The following is a 27,760-nucleotide window of genomic DNA, read 5'->3' as shown; positions in this document are numbered from 1 at the left end:
GGTCTGTGCTGCAGAACTTTGAAGTCGTGTGAAAACACCGCCTTTATTTAACCTTTGTAAACTCTGTTTTAAAGTTGCTGTTGAACAAGCCCAATTAAGACCTATCCCACTATAACCAGTTCATTTCTGTCCTAACATTACCTGTACATTTAACCTCTGTCCCACCAGTGGTAGTAAAATGACTCTTTAAACGCTGAAGGAAAACACAGAGTCCACATTGGTTAATTTAATTTATACATATATTTTACACACAAGGACCGTGAAAGCATTTTTACAAAATCTCAGTTCATACATAAATGTAAAAAAGAGATAGCTGTCCACATTATATAATCTATAATACTGCGTAGATGTGGATTTCTGAACATTAGCACAGAGGAAATCAAAGGAAAAGGGGGGAAGATACAAAAAAATATGTATATCTGTATAAATATAAACTCAAGAGTAACAGAATTGCATCACAGACAACAAGAGGTTCCTTAGTGTAAAAATACAAAAGTAAGTCTTGTGAAGAAACAGACTGAAAAAACATATCAGTCAGAGATTGTCAGTCATCACTGTCTAACCAAAGTGAAAATGCAATACAGAAAATAAAACTCACACTCTTTAAGTAACTCAAACACCCTGCAGAGAGCCACAACTCTCCTCATAAAGCTTTTTTTTCTCTTTTTTTGTGTGGTTAATAGTTTTCACAAATGATATTGATTGACAGTGCAGTCATTGAGAAGGTATAGAGAAATTAAAAGGACGTCTGGGGGAAGATGGAAAAGCGTGGCACCTTAATCTCACCGGACTGGGGAAGACACTTAAAAAATAAGGCACGTTTGATCACATGATCAAGGCAGGAAAGTCACACGGCAACACTGGCAATATTTGCATGCAACAACCTGGCTTTTCCATGAATTTGAAAAGGAAGCTCTTTCAAATATTTACGTCCGATCAACGTATCTGAATCCAAAGCAGCTTTGTAAGTTTTAAGATCATTTGAGCTGAAGAACATTGTTGAAAATCTGGTTCTGAAATGAAGTAGAAACCACAGACTTGATATAAAAAAGATGGATATTAGGACCTCTTCACAAGTGGCGCTAGCGCATCTCTATCGCCCCCTGGTGGCTGAATGCAAATGGCACTTTACCCCACCTCCTCTAGTTCATAAAGCATGTAGAGAGATAAAAATATATTCTAGGTATTCCTCAACATAATCCTTCACAAAACAGAGGGGAGAAGGATGCAGCATGGTGGTGTTATTACCTCTCCACATTCATCAACAAATTTAAAACAATTAATGCACATATCCACAGAGGTTTTCATCGAAGGACAAACTATGAAGGCGGTGAACACACAGAAAAGGCAGGAGTTGTTTCTCTGGACGGATGACAGGTTCTGTTTTGATGAAAATTTGGTTGAGCTTGGAGGTCACATGAGCACAAACACCGACAGTGTTCTCTTTGGTTGCTACCGTTCAGACTTTGGATGCAAAGGCTGCAACTTCTATTCATCACAGCATGTTCCTTAGACAAACTGAGCGATCAACTACACATCAATCCTTCTTATATAAAGTCAGTGGTTAGAACTGGGAAAAGGCACTTTGCAGGAGACGCTGTTATCTGCAGGTTGTCAAATGTATCAGCAGTTTCAATAAAGATCAGCTGTAGAGAATGTTAGCGACATTTTTTAGTCATCTTCCCCAGATGTAGCACGAAACAGCCAAAATGGAGCAGTATAAAGAGGATAAATAGAAGGTAATCTTATAAGATATATAAGGCACATTTACAGGACAGAAATAAAAACCACACGTTCATTCAACTGTCAAACAAAAATAACGAAAACAACTGTGGAAAAAACATCCGAGTTTAGTTGAGAGATTAGAGAATTACCTAATTTTGGATTACTGACAGTCAGCATTCTGATGTCAGTCACTGCAGTCAGAACGCTGTTGGCACAGTTTGCCCGGCACAGAGATCCACTTTCACCGACCGTCAGTAATCGATCGAGGTTATTGATCGTCTGCTGGGCTTCAGGAGCTCCTCTGCAGAGCATGGCGCACATTCGGACATAAATCAACACTCCTGGTCAATATAGTGGGGAAAAACAACAACAATGAGAATAACCAACCAACTCTGCTGAAGTTTCGCCAAACACAAAATAGCCACTCTTTCCTTTTTTTAAATGCACTCATTCCAACCTTCCTCATTCCTCCTCTGCCTCTAAACTATTATCTGCTCTGTTCCATCGCTTCCTCAATCGCATTCCTCCATCTGTATTCAGGACCAGCCTGGCTACACAAGATGGGGAACCTACATCCGCATTCTGGTTAAAAAAAGAAAACACTGATGATCATCATCATCATCATCATCATCACCGTCGCCATCGTCGCCCCGTCTACACACGCTCCAACATTCAATTAGAGAGGCACCAAACTCGCCACTTTCAAAATACACACGCAATAACACTTGTATAACGTCATGATATTAACCACAATATTAAGCAGCATGATGTAAATGATAACAGAAAATATATAAACCAATATATTTGTATACTTTCAGTACTAAACATTCAAAAGGATAGTGAGCATTTAGAAAACTATATAATGTATCTTCTAGTATTGCACATACTCACACCATCACGTTTGTGCTGTTACGCCCCCCCCCCGAGGAGAGGAGGCTGCTTTTACACGTTGCAAATGTGGGACTGATCTTTGCAAAACAGCCGGAAAATTCTGCACCTTAGCAAAGATCGAGTGCATGTGTGTGACCCATGCAGGCTCGGGCCCATCTGGGTCTGCTTCTGACTCCTCTCTCCTCGATTCGTATTCGGTTTCAGTCGATTTGACGGCGTGCGCCGCCCGAGCGGGTGAGCGAGCCGTAAACCAAACGTGTTATTTGATGACGGCAGGATTACACATCTGTTCCAAATGGTTCTTCGTTGCATGCCAGGCTCGCATCGAAGTATCTGCTTTCAATAATATATTCTAGAGCGGTTGGATCTTGGATCAGGACTGGGCAGTTTTAAAGACCGATCAAAAGTCCAAATAATCCCTGGGACGGTGCCGTTTGTGGATTTTGGAGGGGAATGGAGCTTTTGAAAATGTCGAGGTAAAAGTAGAAAAGTGGTAACACTTAAGAATCTAAAAAGGACAAAAGGAAAATTTGTAACAGCAACTTTTAGAGTTAAGAAAGATCAGGCTCCATGTTGAGAAAGAATCTTTGTCTGAACTGGCAAAAAGAAGGAAATGGAGCAGCTGTGGAAGATAAAAACCCATAAAAACCAAACACCTTTTCCCTCACACGCAGATGTCTGCTTAACGACTCTGTGGGTGAAGATATGTGATCTGTTCTCAGCCAAATTCTTGAAATGTCACTGCAAAAACATTTCTACGACTCAGCTTGAGCTCTGCTGGGAAAAAAAAAAAATCCGAGCGTGTGCACGTGTACATGCGTGTCTCTGTAGCTTAATTTGCAGCAGCTGTGAAAGAGCCCATCCCATATGATCAGTGATTAAAATGGTTCCACTCCTCATGTGATCTGGATGTAAAGCCTCTCAGCTTCTAGGAGCTCCTAGAAAACCTCTGTGGAGGTATTCCAGGCCTCCATAAGACCAAGGGTGGAAGGAATGGAACAAAAAAAAAACAGCTGAAAGACCAAAAAGCAGCCCTTGAATTAAAAATATTGTCGAGAACTCAGACATCCTTACATTCCCAAGAACCATTTCCTGTTAACTCGTACAGTTTTGCACTGCAAACTGCACAAGCCTTTACCCAAATGCAGCCACATATAGAAACACTGTTCTTGGTCCTGGATCAGGGGAGTTCAGTGTGGACACACTTTTGATTCCACACGGTCAGTCACACGTGCCAGATATGCATAAATACACACAAACACATCTGTATAGCATGCACACCTCAACACACGCAGAAGACGAGCAGCAGGAAAGCTCAAAGACGAGCTGCTCTAGACATAGACTGGCTCGCATCCCTCCCCCTGCTCTCCATCCTCCTCTTCATCTTCCGTGTCCTGTTCTTCTTGCTCGTCCTCCTCCTCTGGGCCCAAGCAGCCGGCTCCTGTCATATGCGGCGACGCCTCACAGGCTTCCGGGGGCTTCGGGTAGCGGAAGGGGCAGCCGTTGTCGTCAAAAAATCTGCGGAAGGTGAACTCGTAGAAGGCGTGCTCTGGGTGCTTCCCCTGAGGGGAGCAAAGCATGTCCAAAGTCCGGGTGCTGTCCCCACTGTCGCTCCACGCTCCGGGGCCACCTTCCTCCTCCACGGGGTCGAAGTTGGACGTGTCCATCGGATGGGCGATCTTGGGGCGGTAGGGGGCCGGCTGCTGCCGCAGGTTGCTGGAGAAGTCAGTCTGGGAGAAAAAGGGGTGGGCTTTTATCTCGCCAGCCCCGTTGGCACCCAGACGATCTTCTGCAGAGCAGCAGAGGCGGCCGATGATGTCGATGGCCTCTGGACTGAGTTTGACTTGGGCGGGCACCTGCAGGGTACTCTCCCAATTAATGACCTGGGAAGAAACACAAGTTTAAGGGTGCTTCACCGCAAGGTTCCCTCAGCATCTCAGAGCAAGTTTAATCCGTCTCTCTGCTCTTTTCTAAGCATCTTTACAGTCATGAGTGAACCTGAGAGGTCAGACATTCTCCTTCCTGTTCTCCTGACTTGAGGTATTTCTAATTATTTACACATCTAGCACTTATTTGTTAGTAGGGGATTTTTCTTTAAAATATTTTACTGACCTTAATCTGAGTCTCAGTGGGTGTGGGAGCCAGGAAGGGCGGCTGTCCCACCAGCATCTCGAAGAGGATCACTCCCACACTCCACCAGTCACACAGCTGGGTGTAACCTACACACACACACACACACACACACACACAGGACATTAATCTGAGACGCTGCATAACAACAATGCAGAAGTTCTCATTGATGCTCCTAATCCAGGCTCCATTTAATTTATGGTTGAGTCAGACAAAGAAAATGCAGCCCAATCCAGGGGATATTAATTAAAGTGCAAACAGTAATCAAATGGCTGTAGAAGCTTTTGTGAGCTTTTATTTTCTCCAATGACTTGTACAGCATCAACAAATAACACAACTCGTGGCTCTAGAAACCGCGGCTTGATAGTAAATAAGATATTGGGGGGATATCGTGGGAGAGTTCGTCCAATTTTCACCTACCTTTACGCAACAGCACCTCTGGTGCGATGTAGTTTGGCGTTCCGACCAGCGAATGAGCCAGGCAGCGCTGATGCTGACGATTGGCGCGCTGCTCTAGCGTCATCAGCCGGTCGCCACAGCGACAGTTGGAAACGTCGTCCCAAAAGTCGCTGGGCTCCATGCTGTCCTGCCTCACGTGGCTCCCTGGAGACATAAGAGGAACGGAAAAGGTGGTAAATTCAATAAATACCAGACGAGACGACCAAAGAGTCATGAATTACTAGAAACACCTCACCTTTCTGGTAATACTTGGAGTTGTGCGTCCAGCGGAATCCCGTACATAGGCCAAAGTCCGTCAGCTTTATGTGTCCGTCCAGATCAATGAGGATGTTGTCGGGCTTGATGTCGCGGTGGATAAAGCCCATCTTGTGGACGCTCTCGATGGCCAGCGTCAGCTCCGCCACGTAGAAACACGCCAGGATCTCAGGGAAGACCCCCATTCGGATGAGCAGGCTCATCATATCTCCCCCGGGTATGTAGTCCATGACAAAGTAGAGGCTCTCTCGATCCTGGAAAGAGTAGTAGAGACGCACCACCCACTCGTTGTCTGCCTCAGCCAGGATGTCGCGTTCTGCTTTCACGTGGGCCACCTGTACCAACACCCACAAGTATTGTTGTACATTTACTCATGTCACGATGTGTAAAGAAACAAGAGTAGGAAAATCTATAGATGCTATGAGTCCTATAGGAGAGAACTCGCCTGATTGCGGTTGAGGACGTCTTTCTTCCGCAGTGTTTTCATGGCATAAAGCGCACAGGTGTCCACCTTACGTGTGAGGCACACTTCCCCAAAGGCTCCTATGCCCAACGTCTTGATTTTCACAAACATAGACTTGTCCATTTTGGCACGGCGCAGCCTGTTATAATTGGACTCTTTCTGGTTCAGCATCTTCCTCATCTGTTCTTGTTCCGCTTCCGAAAGGCCGGCCTGGGCGGCAAAAACAGGGATTTAGTGAACACTGTCGCTCAACAGGAAACCTCCTGGGACCCTTTCAACACACCATAAACGATCTATTTTATTTCTCATTAGCGTGAGTAATCCTGCGGCATGCTGACCTATGAGCTAATTCCATTCCTGTCTGGGGTCGCTGCTATCCGTTTAGCTCCTCTATCACTTTAAAAAGGCAAAGTCCAAATTTATGGAAGAGCTCATGGAAACGTGAGTGTAAATTTACAGACTTTCTATGCCGGGGAAAAGGTCTTGTCCTGCGGGCAGATTCGTTGAATCACGATGTCTGGCTTTACTGGTTCCGATCAATCACCTCTTGAATAGTTTAGTCCATTATTAGCTGAGTGTTTGCTTATTACTCGTGACCTTTACATTTTTAACAGGGGAACCGCTTCCTATTGTACAGTCTGCTTGGAAATACTATTCAACAGGAGAATATTGTGTCTTTATTTCCAACATTACATTCTCTGGTGTGCCTCGATCACGTGATCAGTGATGTCGTGTTTGTGAGATGGAGACGGACGATCTTACCTTGGACATCTCTTGCTCCAGCTGAAGCCTGCGGTTCAGTTTCTGGTTGTAGGTCTTCATCACGTTCTCGATGTGCTGCTCCATGTAGAACTTGAAGGCAAAAGGCGAGTAAGTCTTGATGCGCGACTCCCTCTTCTCCTCGTCGCGCCCATTCTTTCTGACCGGGACGGGTGACGTCTGGATTTGCTTCTTGTCTTTTACAGTTTTATCGGTTTTGTCCGTCTTGCACATCTTCGTCTTCTCTTTCACCTGATGGCTCTCCTCCACCTTCCCGCTCCCTCCACTGCCGCTGCCGTGTGTACTTCTGACGGCGGCGTTGCCGATGTCCTGAGCTCCACACATGGCTCCGGCTGCTTCCAAGCCCCCCGGTTCTGCAGTTGGGCCGGGCATGAGCAGGTTTTTGGGATAAGGGGGTGGTGGGCAGCGTGGCTCCTGAGCCGGCTCAATGGGGTACGGTTCCTCTGCCATATACGCCAGAGGCTCGCCGGCATCCTGGGTCTGAGCGGCCATCCAGCCAGGGTGACATGGTCCCACAGCCGTCTTGGGCTCTGGCCTCATTACACGGATGCTCTTGACTGGCTGCTGGATTGGGGGGGACGTCACAGCGGTGATCGTGTTAGGTGGGCCCAGAGAAGGATCTTGTTTCCCAGCTGTCGGGGGTGCAGTCAGAGTTGGTCGGACGCCATTGGGCCCAGCAGAACGGCTGTTGAAGGAGTTGGTTCGGCTCGGGACACGAACTTCACCCCTGAATGGGCCTTGTGGTTGGGGTTGCCTACCTGGCGGGGCCCCTTCAGGGCCCGGAGGTCCAGCCCAGTGGTGTTCATAAATGTCCAGGTTAAGACTGGCCCTGGACGGCGTCATCAAGCCTTGGGGTATGTCAGAGAAGTCAGGGCCCATGGCTGCTACCCCTCCCGGGGATCGGGACATCAGGTGAACCTGGTGGGAGGTGGGGCTGGCCTGGCGTGGGTGGGAATGTGGGGGCAGGTACCGGTTGGCAGGATACCCTCCACCCCCTCCAGCTCCTCCTCCCCCTGGAACATTCTGACCCATGGCACCTTTCCCTTGCATGTTAACGTAGTTGTCTGGGGGTGCCATGGGAGGCGGTGCCATCTTGTTCTGAAAGGAGGCGGTCCGCTTCACTCCATAGCCTGCAGGATCCATCATGTGTGGCCTGGCATGGCTGTAGTCATAATGTGGGCCTGGGACAGGGCCCCCAGGAGGCTGAGGTTGGAGCTGCAGAGGCTGCCCAGGAACGTTGTAGCTCATCATGGGCCCATGCTGCTCCATGCTACCTGGATAATTCTTCTGCTGGGCTCCTGGAGGGTACATGGTATTGGCCGGGTTGCCCTGGCTGCCCATCACCGCTGGATAGGTGCCTAGAGTCGGGGGTCGACCCATGGGGTTTCCCATGGCCGGTCCTTGTGCTGAACTTGTCGGTGGCATCATGTAGTTCATCACAGGGGCAGAGCTCATGTAAGGTCGGGAGATCTCACCATCGGGGGTGTATCCCGCTGGCCCCTCATACATAGGAGCCCCCATCTGGTGGTATGGAGGCATGGCCCCTGCTTCACCTGAGGCTTCTAGGGAAGGTCGGTGGTCCATCGAGTTTGGAATGCCAGCTTTTCCTGAGAAGACCAAAACAAACTCAATATATTTTATATATTCTGTGCAGGGTGGGGGAATAAAAGCAAAAATCAAGAGTTTCGACCATCTACTGGTTTAAAAGTCATTTTTTTAACCCCCGCATATACTGTAGTACATCATTGCCACGCATGATTTTTTAAGGTCACCTGGTGACGTCTGCTTGATGACGCGGACGATGAGCTCGTTGCGAGGATCAAGGTAGCCCATTTTACTGATGTACTCCAGGGCTGCTTCAATGTTCCGGCTGCCCGTCTGCTTCAGTGCCCGCACTGCCATCTCCTGAGGAACACACACGAGGTCAGTCAACCGAAGTGTAGGCTGAGGAATTCCAATGAAATGGAGTAAATTGATAAAATTATTTTAAAACTAATTGAAAAGGAGTTGAAATAACATTTTTTTTTTTTAAAAACAGTCGGTCTAGCACCTGCATCCTCTCTACTCAGGGTCACATACCAGGGGCTTCCTGTGCGTATCTCAGCATCACACACACACACACACCCACACACACACCATTTCACTGACATAATACATTTCCTAGCACTTTACCTGACCCATTACAATCACGACTAATTGTCCGTTTCTCCTAATTTTACCTACTTCTACTGTTAACCCACAAACCAAGTCGTAACCCTCAAACAACCCTTTGAAGATATGCAAAAAATGTCCCCACATTGTTGGTAAAAATGGAGATCTATCTGCCAAGGTCTAGCGCGTACGACCTTTGGGAGAGATTCTTGTCTGGGGTCCGAATTGCCTTTAAAGGAATTTCCATCCATCATAAACCACCACCCAAATTCTTAGAAAGGCTTCCATGATTGATAGATTTTTGTTTGCAGGGCCAATGACGTTCCACTCAATTCATTTTTTACGTATCTCCATCGTGACTGCGACACAGGGCAATCAATCGTGGCTCCAACAGGTGGACCACCGTAAAAGCCCGAAGGTATGTAGGTCATCTATGCGAAAAATGTCGGTTAACCACGTCTAACCGATGACTGAGATGGCGGCCAAAATGGGGGGGGGGGGGGGGGAGCCAAGCAAAGCATTCCTTTTTCTAATTTGTGACCTTTTATTAAATTATGGCAATCATTCCCCTTTTATTCATGAAGAATTCTCTCTACAAACGAAGGCAAAATATATCGAAACACAGGAAAGCAAGGAACCTCTGCAGGTGTCAGCGCACAGAAAGTGCAGGTTATTTTAATAAAATAATAATAATCTGCCTTCCCCTCTGTGATGAGAGACCCACACCTGGGCGAGGAAATCCCCTTCAATGGCACATGGCCTCAGGGCAAAAACGACAGAAACAGCATTCATGTGCCCGGGGACGCCACGAATCCTCCGGTTTACATCGGAAACTTCCTCCGCATGCAACGCTGTGTAATAACAGTCTCAGCTCTGCTCCCAGGCGATTAAAGAAATGCTGCTGCTGCATTTCTCACCAATACTTGCCGAAGGTAGCGACATTATTCCTACTTTTACATCTTTATGATAGCCTCAAGACCACCGCATTCATAAATCACTCAGCAGCTGAGTTTAAATGTCAGGTGGTAAGAGAAAGCAGCCAAAACAGTAAAATAGCATTCTGGCACCGTGCTGTGCACGGATGAAAGCGGCTTCCTGACGATCTCTGGAGGTGTGATCTGTTTTTTTTTACATTTTCTGTGTGCTGCCATACAAAGTGAGTGTTGAGTCGAGCTTGAGAAGGGCTGTAACGTTCATTAGCTTAAACATAAACGCTTGTTAAACGTAAAGAAATGACCGACCTTCTGCAAAGGTGGGAAAACCCTAAAACCTACTTTTTCCACTGTGTGGAATTTTAGCGCCACTGATTCCCAATTTTCAGCTATTGCAGCCGGATCCATTTGTTTTTGAGGAATAAATAAAAGGATTTAAAGTTGGGCGATGTTGTGACTGACGACACACCAAGCTTTCAAAGCCAGGAAATGCCAAGGCTTCATGCTTTCTATGCCTAAAATAATGTGTTTGTGTGTGCGTGTGTGTGTGTGCGCGTGTGTGTGTTGGGTGTGTGTGTTTGTTGTCCACAATATGCCCATACAATTATGAGGAATACATTACTGCATGCAGCAGTTGTGTTGTTTTTTTCTGCTTCACTGCATTCTTATGCACACACCAAATACCCTGGAGTCCAAGCAAAACACACACACACACACACACACACACACACACACTGAAGTTTACACATTGTTTCCTGCGAGTGCTTGTATGCGTGTATCCGCTACATTCCTGCATAGACAGGCGAGTGTGTTGCCCAGTAATGTCCCAATGTGTCCTTCCCACCCTCGGCCTTTCCACCTCGTTTGCTTTCCTCCTGCTTTTTTATTAAACATTTCTCGCTTTACCAAGGTTGAAACAAATGAACAGCTTGTTTGAGGTTTGTGCTAAAACACTCCAGAACAAGAAAGATGGATATTTTATTCATCTCCAAGGGAAATGCAGACAGAAGCGTTGAGGCTGTTCTGAAGGGGCAAACTCAAAGATAGAAACCCAACAGTCGGAGACAGGCGGGGCCACAACAATTACTGGAATTATATAATGATACGGATTTGAAATCTTAAATCAGGTTAAAGCCGCCTTGAAAGCATTTATTGTGTTAAAAGTATAGAGTGAAAAAGCCTGGGAGAGAAAAGATAAAACAAAAAAAACCAGAAATGAATATTATGTTTCATAATAGCTGAATCCATTGAGCCGCTGGGGGCTTAATTAAGTCATTTGCGACCTACACCAATTATTTTTTTCCACGCCCAGATGCAAACAACAAGGAAAACAGGGCAGAGGAAAATTGCAAAAAGAGAGTAAGCTTTACAAAACCACAAAAAAATGTTCAATCCATCTGCAGAGCCCTCTGCTGGATGTACAACCTATCACTGATGGAGACCCAAAGTGGCCACAGGAGAATGCACATTGTGCGTGTGTGTGTGTGTGTGTGTGTGTGTGTGTGTGCGCGTGTGTGTGTGTGTGTGTGTGTGTGAAGAGGCGACCACTGGTGACAGATGATCCCCGCTCACATGCCTCAACCCAGGAAGATGGAATTCAAGTTATTTGCATGTTGGATGGTGTCTCTCATCTCTCATTCTCTCCATCAAAAATACCCAGCCCACGTTTGTAACCTTGTCATAATGGCCGTGGGACGCGAGCAGTCAAGCCCCCCCCCCCCCCCCCCCCCGACAGAAACTACTGTGAAATATGGAAGTACAGGCATTCACACACCACCGTTCTCTTTCTGTGCACCACAGTAAAAGGTGCTTTTTGATATTAGTTGTCTTTGACCCAATTCTAAAACACATTCCAGCACAAATGAAAGCCATATGCAGGACCTTCAGTATCCAGATGGGATGCCAAGAGGAAGGTCTACGCATCGTTTCCGCAGAGAGTGCCATAAAACCCATGTTGTCTTCCTCCGCCCATGGATAGCAACGCGCTACACGTTCCCACATAGACTAAGCCAGCGCGTAGGAATCTTTTAGCAAGTGATCGCAGTCCTCTATTACACTTAAACCATTCACAGTAACACACACTCTGCTTACATGTCAAGTCTTGTTAGCTTAATAGCTACATAAACACCACAGTGTTTGTTTGCACACGAGCCGAATGCTCCAATATGTTAAGCATGCACTGGATTCCTGCTTGGTCGCACATACAGTAAGGGCAGATGAGAAGTTTATGGAAGGAAATTGTTGACCGCACCCCTGCTTCCCGTTATTTATTTTTCTTCTCCCTGTCATCTCAATGCATGCCATCTACACCCCCCCCTCCCTCCCAAGACATTTCCTTTTGTGAAAAAGAAATTACGTAACGAGCCGCATTGCTCCGCGATTTGCAGCCTAGAAAAAAGGGACAGAAGTAGGACGACAAGGTTGATAAGAGTTGGGCACAGCTGAACTATGGCGGCCATGATAACTGTGGAATGCTTGAAAAAAGGGGGGAGAAAAGCTTAGTGGACTAAAATGGAGGTCATCTGTCAAAGCAAGTGTACCGAGAGACAGATTTTCTCAATCGTCAGGATGAAGCTTCAGAAATTAGTCATTTTCAAACGTTGAGCACGTCTGGCATTTTAATTGTTACATCGTCATCGTCAGGGCGAGTTCTCTCAGAAATGAAGGTATATTATTGAACTCTGTCAATGCTGGCATTAGCTACAGTGTCATGACTGAATCAGGAAAAAAAGGTGCATTCCTCATGAGGGTGCAGCGTCTGACAGATCCAACACGGGAGAGGAGCGAGGCGACACGTTGGGCGGCGTCTCAGCTGTAGTTGAGGGGAACTGCTCCACCCTGCTGCCGTTATGTGTTGGCATCCTGTTTGTATTGACCTCAACCATTTAATACGCCATGCGGCAGCTTTGCAAGTCGACGGGTGGAGGAAACCGCTTCTTCTGATGACCGTGTAAGTGCCCCTCGTGAAAGGTTCGCCTTTTTCCCGTCAGCAAAAACAAATACGCTCCATGCGACGCAGGGCATGTGTGCGTTCATCTCTTTTTATGCCTCTGCCTTTTCCCTAAACCTGCTATAGGAGCCTGTCACTGCTGAAGGAAACCCACTATGAGACCCCCCTGGAACTAACGTGATCAATAATAGTCAATATTTTGAATATGGAAGAGCTAGCACACAGGCAACCAGAGGCAAGTTTGTGGTTTGAGATACTTTAGCGACACTATTGGGTTGGAAAAAATGATGGAAAAGAAAGCGTCTCTATTGTGGCATTCAGCTTATTCTGCCCGTTAAGGAGAAATCCATCACAGGAAATGACAGATGGAGTGGGTGTAGTCAAGCATGTCAACAGTGTTTGTGTATTTGAAATTCTAAAGTTAATAGAAGGTAGTGTAATTTAAAGAGTAGCACATTTTAAAATGATTGGAACCAATGATATCTGGTTTAGTCCCAGAGCTTCCATCAGCAGGGGCAGCCTCATAGCTTCGCTCGAGGGTGGAGAATTTCTGTGCATAGGCTTGAGCCAAGCATTCTTCACGTGCCGAGCTCCATTCCAGGCCCTGTCCTCCAGCCCTTTAACTACTGCTGCATCAAAACCTGAGAGGGAACGGCTGTAATTTGGGATGAAAAGCTGTCCGTCTCAATTTGGCTCTGGATATGCGCCTCGTTGGGAGCAGGCAGAGGCCTTCTGGGACCGTTTCTGCATCAGTTATCAGAGGGAAGATGAATTATAGGATGAATTTGGCTATTTTATTCAATACAAAGGTCTGCATAGTATGATTTTCAGGTCACACCCCCCTTCGGCTTCAGGGGAGTGAAGTGACCCCTGATTAAGAGCATCCACATGAGGTTTCTGAGACTGGAGGTCAAGTGGACCGGGTGGGGGGGGGGGCTGCCCATCCACACAGAAAAACCTTCCCTCCTCACTTTTCTTACGTGTGGCGGTAGCCACGCGTTCCTTGAGCGGAGGGCCAGGGGGGAACGAACACCAAAACAACGCGGTTGAGAAACCCACCTGACATTTCGACACCTCTGCGCTCTGGCCCGTGTTACGTAACCACGGGACTGTGCACTTGGCAGAAAAGCCGTATTGTATTACGCCTCGGAGCGTGCGGCCCTCTTGACTGCATCCATTAGACATTGCTGGCTGAGGGAGGCAGAGCAGCTTCAAACATCCCAGAGGAGTGGAGTTGAGCTCCTGATCGTTATACATCACATGCACGGCGACCAAGGGGAACATAGTATACACGCGTCATGTTTGCACCTCATTTGCATTACAACACGCTCACCTGGTCGCAGCCAGCGTTGACCAGCTCTTGGAGCATCTGCCGGTTCACCTCCCCGGCCCCCGCAGGATGTCCCGATCCAGAGGACGGGCCGGACTCGTTGGCAAAGGGCATGAGGGACCTCCGAATTTCTCTCAGGGCATTCTGGTAGTTGTTGAACTTCTGCGGTGGACGGAGCTGCTGCTGTCGGCTGGCTGCGTCTTTCCCGCTTTTGCAGTCAGCCCCTCTGCTGCCCTCCGCCCGAGAGCTGCCCCCATGCAGGGCCTGGCTCACTAGCTTGGCTGGCTGCTTCAGACCCTCCTTGATCTCCTGGAGCCTCTGGCGCGTGTTGCCCACATACGGGGCAGCAGGGAAAGTCTTGGGCCTCATGGCCTCCGTGCCCAGAACAGGCACCTATTCTAAAAAGAAGCAACACACACCTAAAAAGTCACTCTCCCTGACCCACCTGGAGATCCCCTAAAAGCTTCCTGGCTGAAAAGGATCAAGATTTCAGGATCAGTAGAAGCACAGGTTTTCTTCGTTCTTCCTGGTCACTTTTAGTTTTTTTTTCCCCCCCTCTCCTTGCTACTCAGTTTCTGCCTCTGAGTTTCTGATTCCTGCTGATGCTGGTGGAGTAGATGAAGTGTGGTACTACAGGCATTCCATGGCGTGGCTTTCAAGGCTCAGGTTCCAGCTTATTCCAGGAAATGCAGCCAGTCACGAGGGCACAGCGGAGCCAAACCATGATGCAGCCAGTGTTCGCCTGCAGAGGAAGGAATGGAGTCAGAGCATGGTCCTGTGGTCATACGTGGTGTTTTCTTATTTTCTAAAATTAAAGTCAGCACTGGGCAGCTCGTAGTTGAGACAGTCGAGATATATTAAAGCGAACCAGCAATGTAAAACCCCCCTTTTAGAAAGACAACAGGTTGAAAGACATAAAACAGCACAGATTTTCTGCTGAAACAGGACACGTATAAAGACTGGTATTTTGAGTATGTCAGCAATCCCCAGCCAGAGTTGCTGCTTATGCTGAATACATGGCGCAATAACTGCATCAACGTCTGCATCAACAATACCACTCCAGATGTGTAATGTGGTTTCAAAGGTTCTGTAATAACCCTTCAGTTAGTGGGGGGGAAAGCCTTGCAACTGCATAGTTTACATAATATTAAACATATTTTACAGTTTACGTGTTGCGTCATTTTAGAAGAAGATAATGCGATTAGCTGCTATCAGCCCATAGTTGCGCTATATGGCTACAAAACATGACAAACAAGGATCAGGTTTCCGCCCCGTACAACTTAAGTTAAAATAAATATCAGCACTGATTCATGATTGGGGAACGCGAAGGGTTACCAAACAACATCCAGCCCCTCTGCACCCCATCAATGCATAGCTGTGGTAACAAAAGTCAGCTGCAGTCACGGCATACTTGTGCAGCATGGTCATCAGTAAACACCCCAGTGAGAGTGCACAGCTCCAGCCGGGGGTCAGAGCAAGTCAGCAGCCATCAGTCTCCCTGCCTGTGATGCTCCTCTGTGATCAGGCATCTAACGGCGTCCGACAGGGCGGTCTGGAGGAACATGCCTCCACATTTTCACACACACACGCGACTCCTCGGGGCAGACGGAGTGACGTGCGGAACAAATGCACATGTTCCTGTCAGAGGGCTCGCGTGAGGCTTTCGGTGCGTTACAGAACACGGCAATAACGAGTGTTACAGATTATAAACACTGGCGGGGGGACTCAGTTTCCCTTAAGATGACGTAACATCATCCAAAATCATCATTTAAGAGCCGATTTAAAGAAAACTTGGAAAGGTAATGTCTCCTAAATCAACCGGTGTGTGGCGAGGATTTTAATCCACGCTTCAGGTGGATGACCATTGTTATACAGGTGATCTGACCTGAGCTGGAGGCGATCGTCAACCTCACGTCAACCTGCAACAACAAGAGCAAACAAAGGCTGGTGCGTCTGGCACGTGACGATGCGGCAGGACGGACTGTTTACTGCATCACTGCAACACGGACAAACTTATTTCTAGACTGTAACATCAGCGGATTATCTTCGCTACACGTCTACCCAAAGACGGAGTTAAAAAAGTACCTATTGCCTCCGGGAATGCCTTTCATTTAAGAACCTATCAACAGTCTCGGAAGCAGGGACAGAAATAACAGTTACTATAGCGCCCGATATAGCTTGCCAGTTAGCTCCTGTCATGCTAGAAGCAAAATAAGCCGGGGAAACGCAGAGGTCAGGCGCTGGTGGTCAGCAGCACAAGAAGCCGCTCGCAGTAGAAGAGTCCGGCCCTGCCCACATAACCTCCATCCCACAGGAATACCAGGAATACGCAGCAGGACCAAAGTGTCCATTCGGTCAGACACAATCACAGCCTGGGAGACATCCACACGCACCCAACTTTTAAACGGCACAGCTGTCCGTTTCCAGGAATGTCACCAAAACACACGACGAAGCCGCTCGTCATCACCACCTTCCCTGCTCAGATACCACCTGCTGCTATCGGGGTGGGCGGGGGGGGGGGGTTTATAATGCATTGAGAAGAAAGTACAAAATCTGTAGCCTGCAGCTTCCTTCTTCAAGAGCAGAAAAGAGTCTTTCTGTCTTTCCAGCACGTGCTTAAAAAACTGGCATCAGGGCATTTCACTAAAATATCCAGACATCAATTAAGCGACGCCCCCGCCCACCTTCCGCCCTGGAGGACGCCCTCCTTTCTAGGTCAGGTCTAATACAGACACAGGCCTCCCTGTTAGACAAAAACATCTTTTTCTGGGCGGTGGGTTAGGGAGGGGCCGACGGTGCCAAGCTTTATAAATATTTCCCCCATCTCTAAGATCTCTCTCCTCCATTCCTGTGATGCTTTAGGCACCCGGTCTGACTGATGAGCATTCCATTCCACAAGTAACTACAAGTAAACCCATACCACTGTTGAATCATGGGACAGTCTACGCTAACCAAAAATAAACCCAAGAAGAAATAGGAATTATAGGATCTCTGTCTGGAAATAAGCTTTAGGGGTCAAGTTCTAAAACTGTGCTGAGACATTGCAGCCACAGTTCAGACAGACGGTCTCACACACAAGCTTAGATACTGAGCCCAAACCTTCGGTGCATCATCTCTTATCTTTACTGACTCAATTAGACCACATTCAACAAGTCTGCCTTCAAAATGCTTCCAACACTAACAAAAATGTGTCAGAAAGCTCACATCATAAATTCCACTATTTCCCAGTTATTTAAACTGGACGCAAACCACATGCAGTTCCGTTGACGGCCACTAGGGGTTGGCTCCATTAAAACCGTCAACTTAAAAAGCTTTTTCTAATTTGCTCGGGTCTTAACGTTGCTGTGGGTTGCAACAAGGCACAAAGTTTTAGAGTTGTCCAAGAAATTCTGAATACTTTCTTTCAATATAGTGAAATGACAGATTTGCTTTGCCATCTCAACTGACACCTGTTCTGCTCACCTTGGTTGGTGGCAAACAATAAACCCTTAATGCCTAAACGGTCCAAAGCCAACATCTGGCAGCATCTGTTCATCCGCTGATATTTCCCTCATTGTGCTGAGGTTCTTCCATGTCAGATGCTTCTGTCCGACACGATAAAATCCAGTTGATACCACAGACAAATTGTTGCTCCGCCATAATAAAGGGATAATAACACTGATTGCTCTTTAAACGACCTCTAATTAAAAGGGGAAAATGCCGACAAGAACGAGGAAGAAAGTGTGTTCCATCTCAGCCACGTGAGATGTGAAGAGCCCAGACACTTACAGATGTAAAAAAAAATGCTGGCAATTAAAATGAGTGAGGAGTAAGAATAGAAAGAGTGTCTGTCTGAGCACACATGAAACATGTGGTTGGATCAGTCCGGCCATGTGGGTCTGTGCCCGGCCTGGAGAATTCTACACTAAAAAAAGGAAACAATCTGCAGAAAATCCTGTCTCTTCTCTTCAATCCAAACTAACTTGCATGCGTTCTCCGCCGCTGTTTTTAGTGTGAAAGCTGAGGAGATACCAGGGAACATCTCCAGGGTTTATTTGGAGGCATGCGTCTTCACAGCTTACATTTAACCCCATGCCGCAGATGGTTTGACACACAGCTCATAGAGCATAAAAAAGACCACATAACGTTTCTGCATAAAACGTTAGCTCAAATCAAATCTGGCTGGGGGCTTCGTGGGGTTCCCTGAACTGTGGGTTTCCCGGTGCAAATGCCATTAAGTTCTGAGTTATTTTATCCAACGTGAAGCACCAAATGATGCCTTAAACGTTTATTCTCTTCACTTATGTACTTAAAGGTTAATGCCTGTACAAAATGGTGTCTGTGTGGTTCACAGTCATGCTTGGGGCCCCCGGACATGGACACATTAGGAAACCCCTGTATCAAGGTCCCATGGCCTTCCCAACTGTATCTGGACTGGGAGCGGGACCACCGGGACATTCGTCTGCAAGAAGGGAGACGAGAGCCCCCTCAAAGGGACTCGGAGCGAGAGGAAAGCCTCCTCTTTTTGGTCGTTCGGTTACTTTTACCTCAGCAGCAAGCCGTGGAAATAAGGTACACTACCACTCCCCTCCCCAAAAAAGTACGTCTCAACTTACCATGTGATAGAAGGAGTAAGAAAAGGCTGGATTGCGGAGTAAATTCCGACGCCGCACAGAAAAACGACCGCGGCGGATCGGCTGTGGAGGTCAGCAAAGACGGACGAAATGGGTAAATATGACGAACCGAGCCTCCATTTTCTCCTCAGAGTCCAGGCAGGATAAGAAATGCAGCACAAAGTTAGACACTCGCTGCATTGTTAACATTCCACAGGTCACGTGAGGGACCGACGCACGTCAGCACGGAACCCAAGATCGTCTCCTGAGAGCGACATTCCACACCATGGCATTTCCATTGGATGGTAGTTTTTCTTACGGGCCACAGTGACTAAGGACGGGAAAACTGAGCGACCTCTGGTAGATTCCATCGGGCAGCGTGGAAAGAGAAACGCATGTGTAACTGTAGTTAAAAAAAACGTGACGTAAAGAGTGTATCTCGAACTAACAGTACCATTTACGTCAAACAGTTTTGACACTATATCGATCTTCCGATGACATGTTGAGACGAAATCGTAAAATAGTAGGGCTGTCTTGTTGACACAAAAATGAATCACACATTGTAGGCAGAACCTTTTTAAAAGGAGCAGAGTGAGAGGTCTTTCCTCTCTAAACTCTCTGACCGCATATATTCCAGGAGGAGCTTCCTCCAATCCAATTCTCTCCTCTAAAATCAGTACATTATATTGTAGCTCCCCTCTAGATTCCATATAGTCCTAATGAGTGAATGCTAATTAGATTTGTTATTCTGTACGGGTGAGAGCACGTGCATTACCAACCCACCTACGGTCAAACACGCCAACTTGGTAAAGAGGATTTATGTCAACCTAGAGCCTCTCTGATGTGTTAGATACATTAGCTCCTGGATGAAGAAAAAAACCCTCTTGCATAAGTGAATGGTTTTCCTATTAGATTACAAGTGATTTCAGGCTTCTAATAGTCTCTAAGATTTGTCAGAATAGTTTTAAAAAAAGGTTCGACATCATCTGTTGGCTGTTCTCCACTAACGAGCAAAAAGGCCTGAGCATTTGTAATGGGAAAAGGTAGTTTGGTTTAAGGAATGTGTACAAGAGTAGCACGGGAAAATGTGGATAAACTCCACCGAGAGACATTGTAGGTGGACAATGACCTCCAGCAGTAGAGGAGTGACCACAAATGAAGCGGAGCGACATATTCCCATGTTTAAAGTGACAGGTGATGATGAGGAATTACACACAATGACAACACACTGAAGGGACAGTCTCTATACAATGAAGCACTCAGTTAAACAAGGTGTTTATTTAGCCTCTTAAACAATGCTGCAGTGTGTGAGGACAGAGGGAAAAAGAACAATCAAACTCTAAATGCCTCTGAGAAAAGAATTCACCATTAAACACTTCCCTTCAGAAATCCCCTCAATGTTGAAACAAAGTAAGAAGTTTGTCTTTTACAGTATATGTGATAATCAACCAACACACCTGGGGGAAAAACCCACCCAATAAGTAGTAAACACTTATATAAAAGCTTGCCTCAAAATAATAAATTACAACTCTTGAGCTAGAAATTTAAACAAAGCACAGGAGAATGAACGCACCCCACCAAATGCCTCATTGAGCCGCGCTGATTCATTCCTGGCCTCTGGAGAAAAGCGCTCAGTTTTTAAATTGATTTAAAGTATAAACTAGAAATCACCTGGATTTTTTTCTCCTACAGAAACAAACTAGATCCTTGGCAATGCTAATGGTCTAAGAGTGACAACATGTTGCCAATCATCCCTAAAGTGTCCTCCAATAATGCCTTTAAATTGTCAAAATAATGACGTATAAATATAGAATAAGACGTTCTGAGCTCCTTGGGCATATAATATTCTATTTGTACTGGGTGGCCTGCCCTTAAGAATAGAAAAAGAAGCAGCTCTTTCTTGCTAACAACCACAGGGAGGGTGAAGCGAGCTGCTCTAGTGTTTGAAAAGAATAACGTTGAGACTCTAGCATGGCACAGGTCTGGATTAACTCCCTTTATAGAACCCAATATTTACAAAATGCTAAAAGTACATGTTATTCACACAGCTGTCATTTGAAGCCTGTCAATTATAACATCTCCCCACATAAGTCTGTCTTTCCTTTCCAAGCTTAAGATAAAAAAAAGAACCCATGTCTCAGCAGCGTGATCTCTGCATTGAAGATAAACGCTCTTATCTTGAAGTACAGAACAACCTGGACAGCAGAGACACACGTCCTCAGTTTGTTCACGAGCGTAAATCAGTTGTGCTGATACCTGCAGTCTTTACACAAGGATTGAGGGGACAAACGTGGCATCAGCTCCAGAGCAGTAAAGGGAAAGAAGAAGTTGACCGGCAGGAGCAACAGATTGGATCACTCTAGCGGAGCGGCGGAGATGCACAGGTTGTTTAAGGCACAGGCTACTTGCACAATCTTATCAAAGGTCGAGAGGTTGGACGTGCGCTCAGAGGCCGAGGTGAAGGCGCTCTCGATGGGGCCCGTCAGCATGGCGTACCTCTGCTTCACCATGGAGATCACCTTGTCCACGTGCCGCTGCACGCTCGTGCTGTCAGACGACGCATTAGCCGGCGGCGAGCACTCTGAGCTAGCTTGTGCGTCGCCCTGGTAGCTGCCCGCGGCTTTAAACCTTGCTCCCCGGGCGGCCACGGAATCGGCAATGTCGAGGTCGCGGCTCGCCAGAACGACGTCGCCCGGGAGAAGCTTGCAGAGGAGGCCGCAGCCCTCTGTCAGGCTTTTATCGCTGACATTTCCCAGCGCGCCTCTGGAGACAAACGTGACAACACCTTGAGGAGCCACACCTATCAGATACTTTAACACATTACAACCCGTCCCCGCCCGCTGCTGGTGGTGATGGTTGCCCCGGGAAACTGGCTCCTCGAACGGCACAGTGAAGCAGTCGATGATGACAGCGCAGTCGGGGTGGGAGGAGCGCAGAGCCGCGGGGAGGTTCTTCCGAAGCTCGGCCCGAGAGGGCCAGAACACAGCTGTGGGCACCAGTGTGGAGGACATGATGCTGACCATCTGGTGCACTGTCCTCGTCACTGTGCTGACCTTTACACCAAAGCGGTAGGCCAGGTCTTGATTGCGGAGGTCCAGACGGAGCCGCATTAGCGTGAGCAGCAACTGCTGGAATTTGGAGAGCTTAATGGTTTTCATCCCGTCCATGTGAGGTGCCAGCAGCCACATGACCGTCTCCAGTACAAAATAGTTGGGCAAACCTGTGTAGAACCTGACCTTTTCCGCGTCGTTCTTCAGGGAGCTCTCAGAAAGGGACATTTTCTCCACCGACTCCCTGAGTGTCTGGTTCTCCTTCTTCAGGGCCTTCAGGATATCATCAAAGTTCACCTGTGAGTCCGATGTGTGGGAGAACCGTCCTTTCTTGCTGCCGCTCAGGCATTCGTCATCCTCATCTTCGTCAGTGCTGAGGGAGGAGGAAAGACTTTCCTCCACGATGGCTTCCTGTTCCTTCTCCTTGGCTCGCTCCCCCACCACAGGCCTGCCCTGGCCCTGCAGGAACAACAAGGCATTGGCAGCCTCCACCCGAGCTTCCTGCTTGTCCAGGTTTTCTAGAGCACCTGGTTCTTTCATCTCTGGGCACATTGGAGCTGTAGTGAACACAGAAGGAACATAATCTGGGGAACGTGGATTCTTCACCTGTTTACCTACATACAGAAATGGAACATGTAAATAGGAGGAAATGGGAAAACAGACTTAGCCCCAGTATGATATTCCCCTAAACTCTTAAACACAAAGTGAGATTTAAATAAATAAATAAATAAATAAATAAATAAAAACACAACTTAACAGAGAGATGTGAATTATTACACTGACAGGATGATGGAAAAAGACCATGTGAATTTTCTAATAAATGCCAGGGAAATTAAAACAATCGTGTGATACCGTAGTAAGCAGCATGTGCTGGAAAGAATCCAGACTGGATAAATACCTGAATTCTATATGACCTCCCTTTTCAACACCGCAGAAAATGTGGCTAGACACAACCACATTACAAATATTTCCAGAACTGGTTATTCTGCTAAGTGTTCAGAGACCATTCCGATTGCAGCAGACACTATTGTAAATAAAGCTGACTCGAACCTGTGATTTGTTGCAATCTGCAGATACCTACATTTGAAAAGTGATCAATTGTAGCTGATGAATCAAGAAAACAAACACTGAATTTCTATTTGAGGTATTTTTCCCCCAAAATAAACTGATGCAAAAATATAGGGGGTAAGAGTCCAGCACTCATGGAGGGGGACCTGCACTAAAATGTGTATTTTACTCCCGCATGAATGTAACCACGATGAATGCTCATCAAAACATTACTTCAAGAGTCGGCAGAAATGGAAGTAAACTGTCCGAATGCGTATTGATGCCAGCCGCGTTATTTACGCCAAACATTGAACTAAACCCAGAAAATACGCATTTGTAACCTTTATTCCTGTAACTCGGGTCCAAACATTCACAGACCGCGTAGTTGCTGCACTGCATCCGTACCTGAGATGAAATGTGTGCTACACAGCCGACTACCGTCGTTCGGCACCCAGCCCGCTCGGTTCACGGCAGCTATCCAGCGCTGCTTCCTCTCCGGGTCCCGGGGAAAGCGGTAGAACGATAGGGTGGTGCCAGGGGTCCTTCTGTTCCTACAGCCTGCCACCACACATGTGTGAACCATAGTAAGGCCACCGAGGAGCGTGGAGGTGTGCGCTGCTGTCTGGTTTGACTCCCAAAATGGCGGCCGATCACAACGTAGGGGGAAAAACTGCTGGCGCGTCACCAGCATCCAGCGATCCTATTGGACAACTCTTCGGTGACGTCACCGGAATCGCAACTCACGCGCTCCCCCAGCGTAGCTAACGGTCGGAAAACAAACGAATTAGTGGTGATATCGCTAAGCGATAGGTGAAATGGAAGCCCCCTTTCTTTTGCCCCTTATTTAAGGGGCAAAAGAGGACCTATCCGTTATTCACAGACGTTAACCTGTTTAGCTTTAATGTAACTTCACTTTTTGACCGTTGTCACAGCGACCTAGATGCTACAAAGGTGTAGACAACGGAGCTTTTAATATTCTGCTGAAACTCAACTTTAGTGCGATGTTACATTATTTTATCATTTGTATTATTGACTATAAAACATATTTGTACTTTATAGATATATAATTTAACGCGACAATAAGATCTATCCACAATTTAAACAGTACTTTCGTAAATCTGGTTCCTCTAGTCAAAAGTTCTTGTGATTTTTTTTTAGATTAACATCCGGAAAGACTCGGTTCGGACTCGGAATCTTTAGCTGTGCACGTTGAGTTTATACACAGAAGTGTTTTTGACTCCTCCGACGTGCGTCAGCCTCTTCAGCTCGGTCAGACAGAGGATGTAAACCGGGGTCTTGGTTCCAGCGTTGATAATCCTCTGCAGCTCCTCTATCGGAAACTCCTCCCTTTCTCCTGTAGAGGGCAGCAGAGGATAACCCGATTACGTCAACCTTCACGTTCCTGGTCAGAAAAGTTCAACAATATCCACAAGAAGTGATTAAATGAATCCGCGCCTGGGTGATCTGCCATGAATGTGTTGATGTTGTGGACGGCCTGGTTGAGGTTGTGCAGAGTCGTCAGTTTCAGGTAGTTGGGGAGACTCTGGAACTCACTGTCCGACACCATGGAAACCGCTTTGTGAAGATCGCTGGGGGGGGGGGGGGGGGGCACAGAGAACAATATTTTGAATAAACCAGGTAGGGAAGGAATATGGTAATGATGTGACCATTCAGGTCAATTCTGAGTTAGTTTACATCTTATCTGTGCGGATGTCTGGTCGTGTCGCCATCATGGCTGTCTTCTTCAATTGAGCCTGAGACACTAGCTGCCAAATAAAAGACACAGTCACCCAAAACACAGGTACGACATGATTAGAGATAATCTTACACACCTTACAGATGTCCTGGGTGATGGAGCTAAGGTCTGGCATCTCTGGTGTGCTGGGGTCTTCCAATTCCATCCTGAGACGAGGTGTCCCCAAATTGAACTCCTGGGTCCGTCCATCCAGCTCCAGGCCGTAACCCCTGCTGAGCCCCTCATGCTCACCTCCGTTCTTTACCACATTTGTACTTTTCTGGAAAAGAAGTGCCGGAAAAATGGCAGACTATAGCAAAGCGTTGCAGTGTGAGGGTGTATTTTATCATCTAACCATTCGTCCTCGTCTTACACCGTGTAAAGAGTTCGCCAGAGCAGACTCAAGGTGTGGCATGACGGGCATCTGCTGTTCCTCCACACCGGCGATGGACATCGACCCCTTGAGAGGGGGCAGCGACGGGGCAGAAACATGGCTACCGTCACTAGCTTGTGCGCCGGTGGGCCCCAGCTTTCAGGATGCGTGTACACAGGAGCAGGTTTAGGCCAATGTGTCCGTGGGTAATGCAGAGAACATTTCAAATGGGGCAGTGGGAAATTCCTCTGACCTTTTTAGCACTGACCAGGTGCTTCAGATAGGGGGTTTTTAGTGCTGGGATCTCTGGGGTGGTGGCCGTTTCTCCACGTAGGGTTGCAGAGACGGGCGTTCCGTTTATTTGTGTGGGTGGGTCACGAGAGCATTTCGCCTTTTTGATTTGGAACCCCGGAGCACTTAATTCAGGCAGCTCCGGAGACTCCAAGTCGTCTGTAAAAGAGAGAGAAGAAATCTAATTGACTTGCACTTCTAATGTTACTATTTGTTTTACATTTCCAAGCAGCAGGCGTGTCATAAATTATGTGTCGTACACTGATAAAACTAAACTGCCTCTGGGGAAAAAGACATTTTATTTTGGGTATTAACGGAATACAAATAAATGCCAATATGCAGGAATTAAAGAATCAAAATAACTGTTTTTTCCTGATATTGTTAAATTACAAAAGACAGATTAAGTCAAAAAATATATACGGTATATCTACTACTTTGACACAACTGTGCAGAACAAATAAGGTTCACAAGAGAATAACTATCCTACATCTACAAGTTTCATACCTTTGACCTGTAAAGTCTCCAACTTTAGGTTCACAGGCACTGATATGTCCTCTATTGGTCTATAAAAGACAATTGTAATATGATGCACTGTTCCAGCCTTAAAAGGAATATACATTGTAATGTAGCTGTAAATGTAGCTTTCTATTGCAAACAATAACAACGACCAGTTAAGAAAAGAAATACCGTTGAGGTTTTTGAGCGTTCTTCTTGAACAGATCCATGGTGAAATCATTCAGCAGGCACAGGGTGGGTTCTGAGATAGCAAATTCTTGCAACTTGGGGGTCTGAGGCTCATCATCGTCCAACCACAGGGCACATTTAGGAGTTACCGGCATCGGTGGAGGCCCAGGCGTCCCGAACGGCCGAGGCAGGCTAATTTGAGGAGCGGGCGGCTCGCACCAATCACACCCAGCCAGACCTTTCTTTAGGACCATCTCGGATAAACCAAAGTCGGAGAGCTGCGGGGTTCGTAGCCCATCGGTGACAGGCGGCCGCCCATCCACGGGAGGTGATGTGGGCTGAACATCTCCAGCATCCTTCGGCTCATCCTCGTCGCTTCCCCCTCCTCCTGTCTTTGCTTCATTCTCCATCTTATCTTCAGTAGCTGATTCATGACAATTTGTACCTGCAGGAGAAAAGGTTACAAGCACAAGATGTACCAAGAACTTTACATTAATATAAGTCGTCTATACTTACTGGCTGGTTTCTGGGTGTCTTTTTGTCCTTGATAACCATATTTTTCCCAGCGTTCCTTCAGTGTGTGGATGTCTTGTGAGATCCTCTCCTCCATCATTTTACATTCTTTAATAAAGCTATTCACCTCCTTCTCCTTTGCTTTCTGCTGTACCAGCTGTTCCTGAATCTGCCCCTGAGACCACAAAAACACACCTGATTAGTGCTCCTCTTAAAATGTGCATAAAATACCACATTAGCCACATGCGTTACCTTTAGGTTGCCGACGTCGCAGTTAACTTCGTGGTAGGCTCGCATCGCCGTCGCTGTTGTGTCTGAAATTAGAACTTGACATGAACCATTTGGACCAATTCGCGAACATTGTCGGGGCTGTTTTGTCTCACCGGTGTCATCCTCACTCTTTCGGCTTTCAAATACCTGCTGGAGCCTCCCAGTCTCCGATTCCAGAGTCACCGCCAGCTTCTTTAACTTGGCGAAGAACTCTGCCGTCGGGTCCATTTCCAGAAAAGACTTTAAACCAGCCGATAAATCCTTTTTAACAAACCCTTTGGACGGTCTGTTTATGTATTCGGTCTGGCTAACTTGATTTTACCGCCAATGGAGGCATCTCTTCTTCGTTGGTTAATCGGAGTATTTTCCAACAACCTGTTGCATTGCTGCCACCTAGTGTGTCGGCGCATCACTGCGCCTCCAAATGTCTGAAGGTGGGGAGAGATTTCAATGATAAGAACACAGATGCACATATTAACGCAGAGAAGTGCCAAATTAAACGCAGTTAGATGCGTTAGAAGTGGTCAGGCAAATGAAACTTTAAGTAAATACCTCAAAATGATAAGAAAAACGACACATCAACGAGATGTTATATGCTTTAAATAAAAACAGGAAATCAGCAGAAATTCCCTATTCTGTGTGAAACATGGCATGACATCACTACAGCTTCCCAATGTGGCATTTAAAAAAAGAGACTTTCCATGGTTGCATTTCAGCATCAGTTGAAGTGCACTTTTTGCATTTTTGGAGGATTAGCAGTGAGCAACGTCACTGTAAAGTCACATGTATCTTTGTCCATCTGCTCTTGTTCCCTTGAGCAACACACAGTCACGTCATTTGCATCCAAGAAGTTGACCTTACTGACCTCACCGCTGTCACAGACGGGCTTGTTGTGTAAAAGCAATTATGTAATCATCTCTTAAAACGAATTTGCAAACATACCCAGCAGTTTAATTACACGGCAGGATTGTTTCAAAAAGAACAGATGGAAAAAGCGGATGTTCTTGTTATGTCGTTTCTAACGGGGCTGGACCAGAAACTCAAATTAAACTATTCAGAAATTTAGCATGATCTGAAAGAGGGAGATTCAAGAACAAACTCATTCATTGATCAGGGGAAAATTAAATAATTTCACCAAT

The 27,760-nt window shown here is 46.6% G+C and overlaps 3 protein-coding genes across 6 annotated transcripts; all 3 read right to left on the bottom strand.

The window, feature by feature from the left end:
* Positions 1-211: 211 nt before the first annotated feature.
* lats2 (large tumor suppressor kinase 2) lies at positions 212-18,883 on the bottom strand. The gene is made up of 9 exons (XM_003962165.3): positions 18,662-18,883; positions 14,070-14,808; positions 8,476-8,608; positions 6,686-8,310; positions 5,906-6,133; positions 5,441-5,795; positions 5,167-5,349; positions 4,729-4,835; positions 212-4,499 (listed from the first exon to the last, which is right to left on the bottom strand). Exons 2-9 carry the CDS (start codon positions 14,433-14,435, stop codon positions 3,948-3,950), a joined length of 3,549 nt encoding a protein of 1,182 aa, XP_003962214.1. The 5' UTR covers positions 14,436-14,808; positions 18,662-18,883; the 3' UTR covers positions 212-3,947.
* A 1,035-nt stretch (positions 18,884-19,918) lies between these two features.
* Positions 19,919-23,484, bottom strand: LOC101068964 (uncharacterized). Of its 2 annotated transcripts, none has more exons than XM_011613512.2 (2): positions 23,161-23,484; positions 19,919-22,322 (listed from the first exon to the last, which is right to left on the bottom strand). In XM_011613512.2, exons 1-2 carry the CDS (start codon positions 23,444-23,446, stop codon positions 21,013-21,015), a joined length of 1,596 nt encoding a protein of 531 aa, XP_011611814.2. In that variant the 5' UTR covers positions 23,447-23,484; the 3' UTR covers positions 19,919-21,012. The 2 variants fall into 2 exon arrangements, with proteins under 2 accessions (XP_011611814.2, XP_029702304.1); XM_029846444.1 differs by having other exon boundaries at positions 19,919-22,265.
* A 151-nt stretch (positions 23,485-23,635) lies between these two features.
* ska3 (spindle and kinetochore associated complex subunit 3) lies at positions 23,636-26,987 on the bottom strand. Of its 3 annotated transcripts, none has more exons than XM_029850273.1 (11): positions 26,735-26,987; positions 26,604-26,665; positions 26,355-26,526; positions 25,842-26,283; positions 25,659-25,717; positions 25,117-25,313; positions 24,846-25,019; positions 24,588-24,770; positions 24,451-24,521; positions 24,211-24,344; positions 23,636-24,109 (listed from the first exon to the last, which is right to left on the bottom strand). In XM_029850273.1, the coding sequence occupies exons 1-11, from the start codon at positions 26,847-26,849 to the stop codon at positions 23,952-23,954; spliced, it is 1,767 nt and encodes a 588-aa protein (XP_029706133.1). In that variant the 5' UTR covers positions 26,850-26,987; the 3' UTR covers positions 23,636-23,951. The 3 variants fall into 3 exon arrangements, with proteins under 3 accessions (XP_029706133.1, XP_003962283.3, XP_029706143.1); XM_003962234.3 differs by having other exon boundaries at positions 24,864-25,019; positions 26,735-26,986; XM_029850283.1 differs by having other exon boundaries at positions 26,769-26,985.
* Between the last annotated feature and the right edge of the window lie 773 nt (positions 26,988-27,760).

This window comes from Takifugu rubripes, chromosome 1 (genome assembly GCF_901000725.2).
Source record: "Takifugu rubripes chromosome 1, fTakRub1.2, whole genome shotgun sequence".
NCBI classification, from domain to species: domain Eukaryota; kingdom Metazoa; phylum Chordata; class Actinopteri; order Tetraodontiformes; family Tetraodontidae; genus Takifugu; species Takifugu rubripes.
This window is presented reverse-complemented; position numbering and strand designations above follow the sequence as displayed.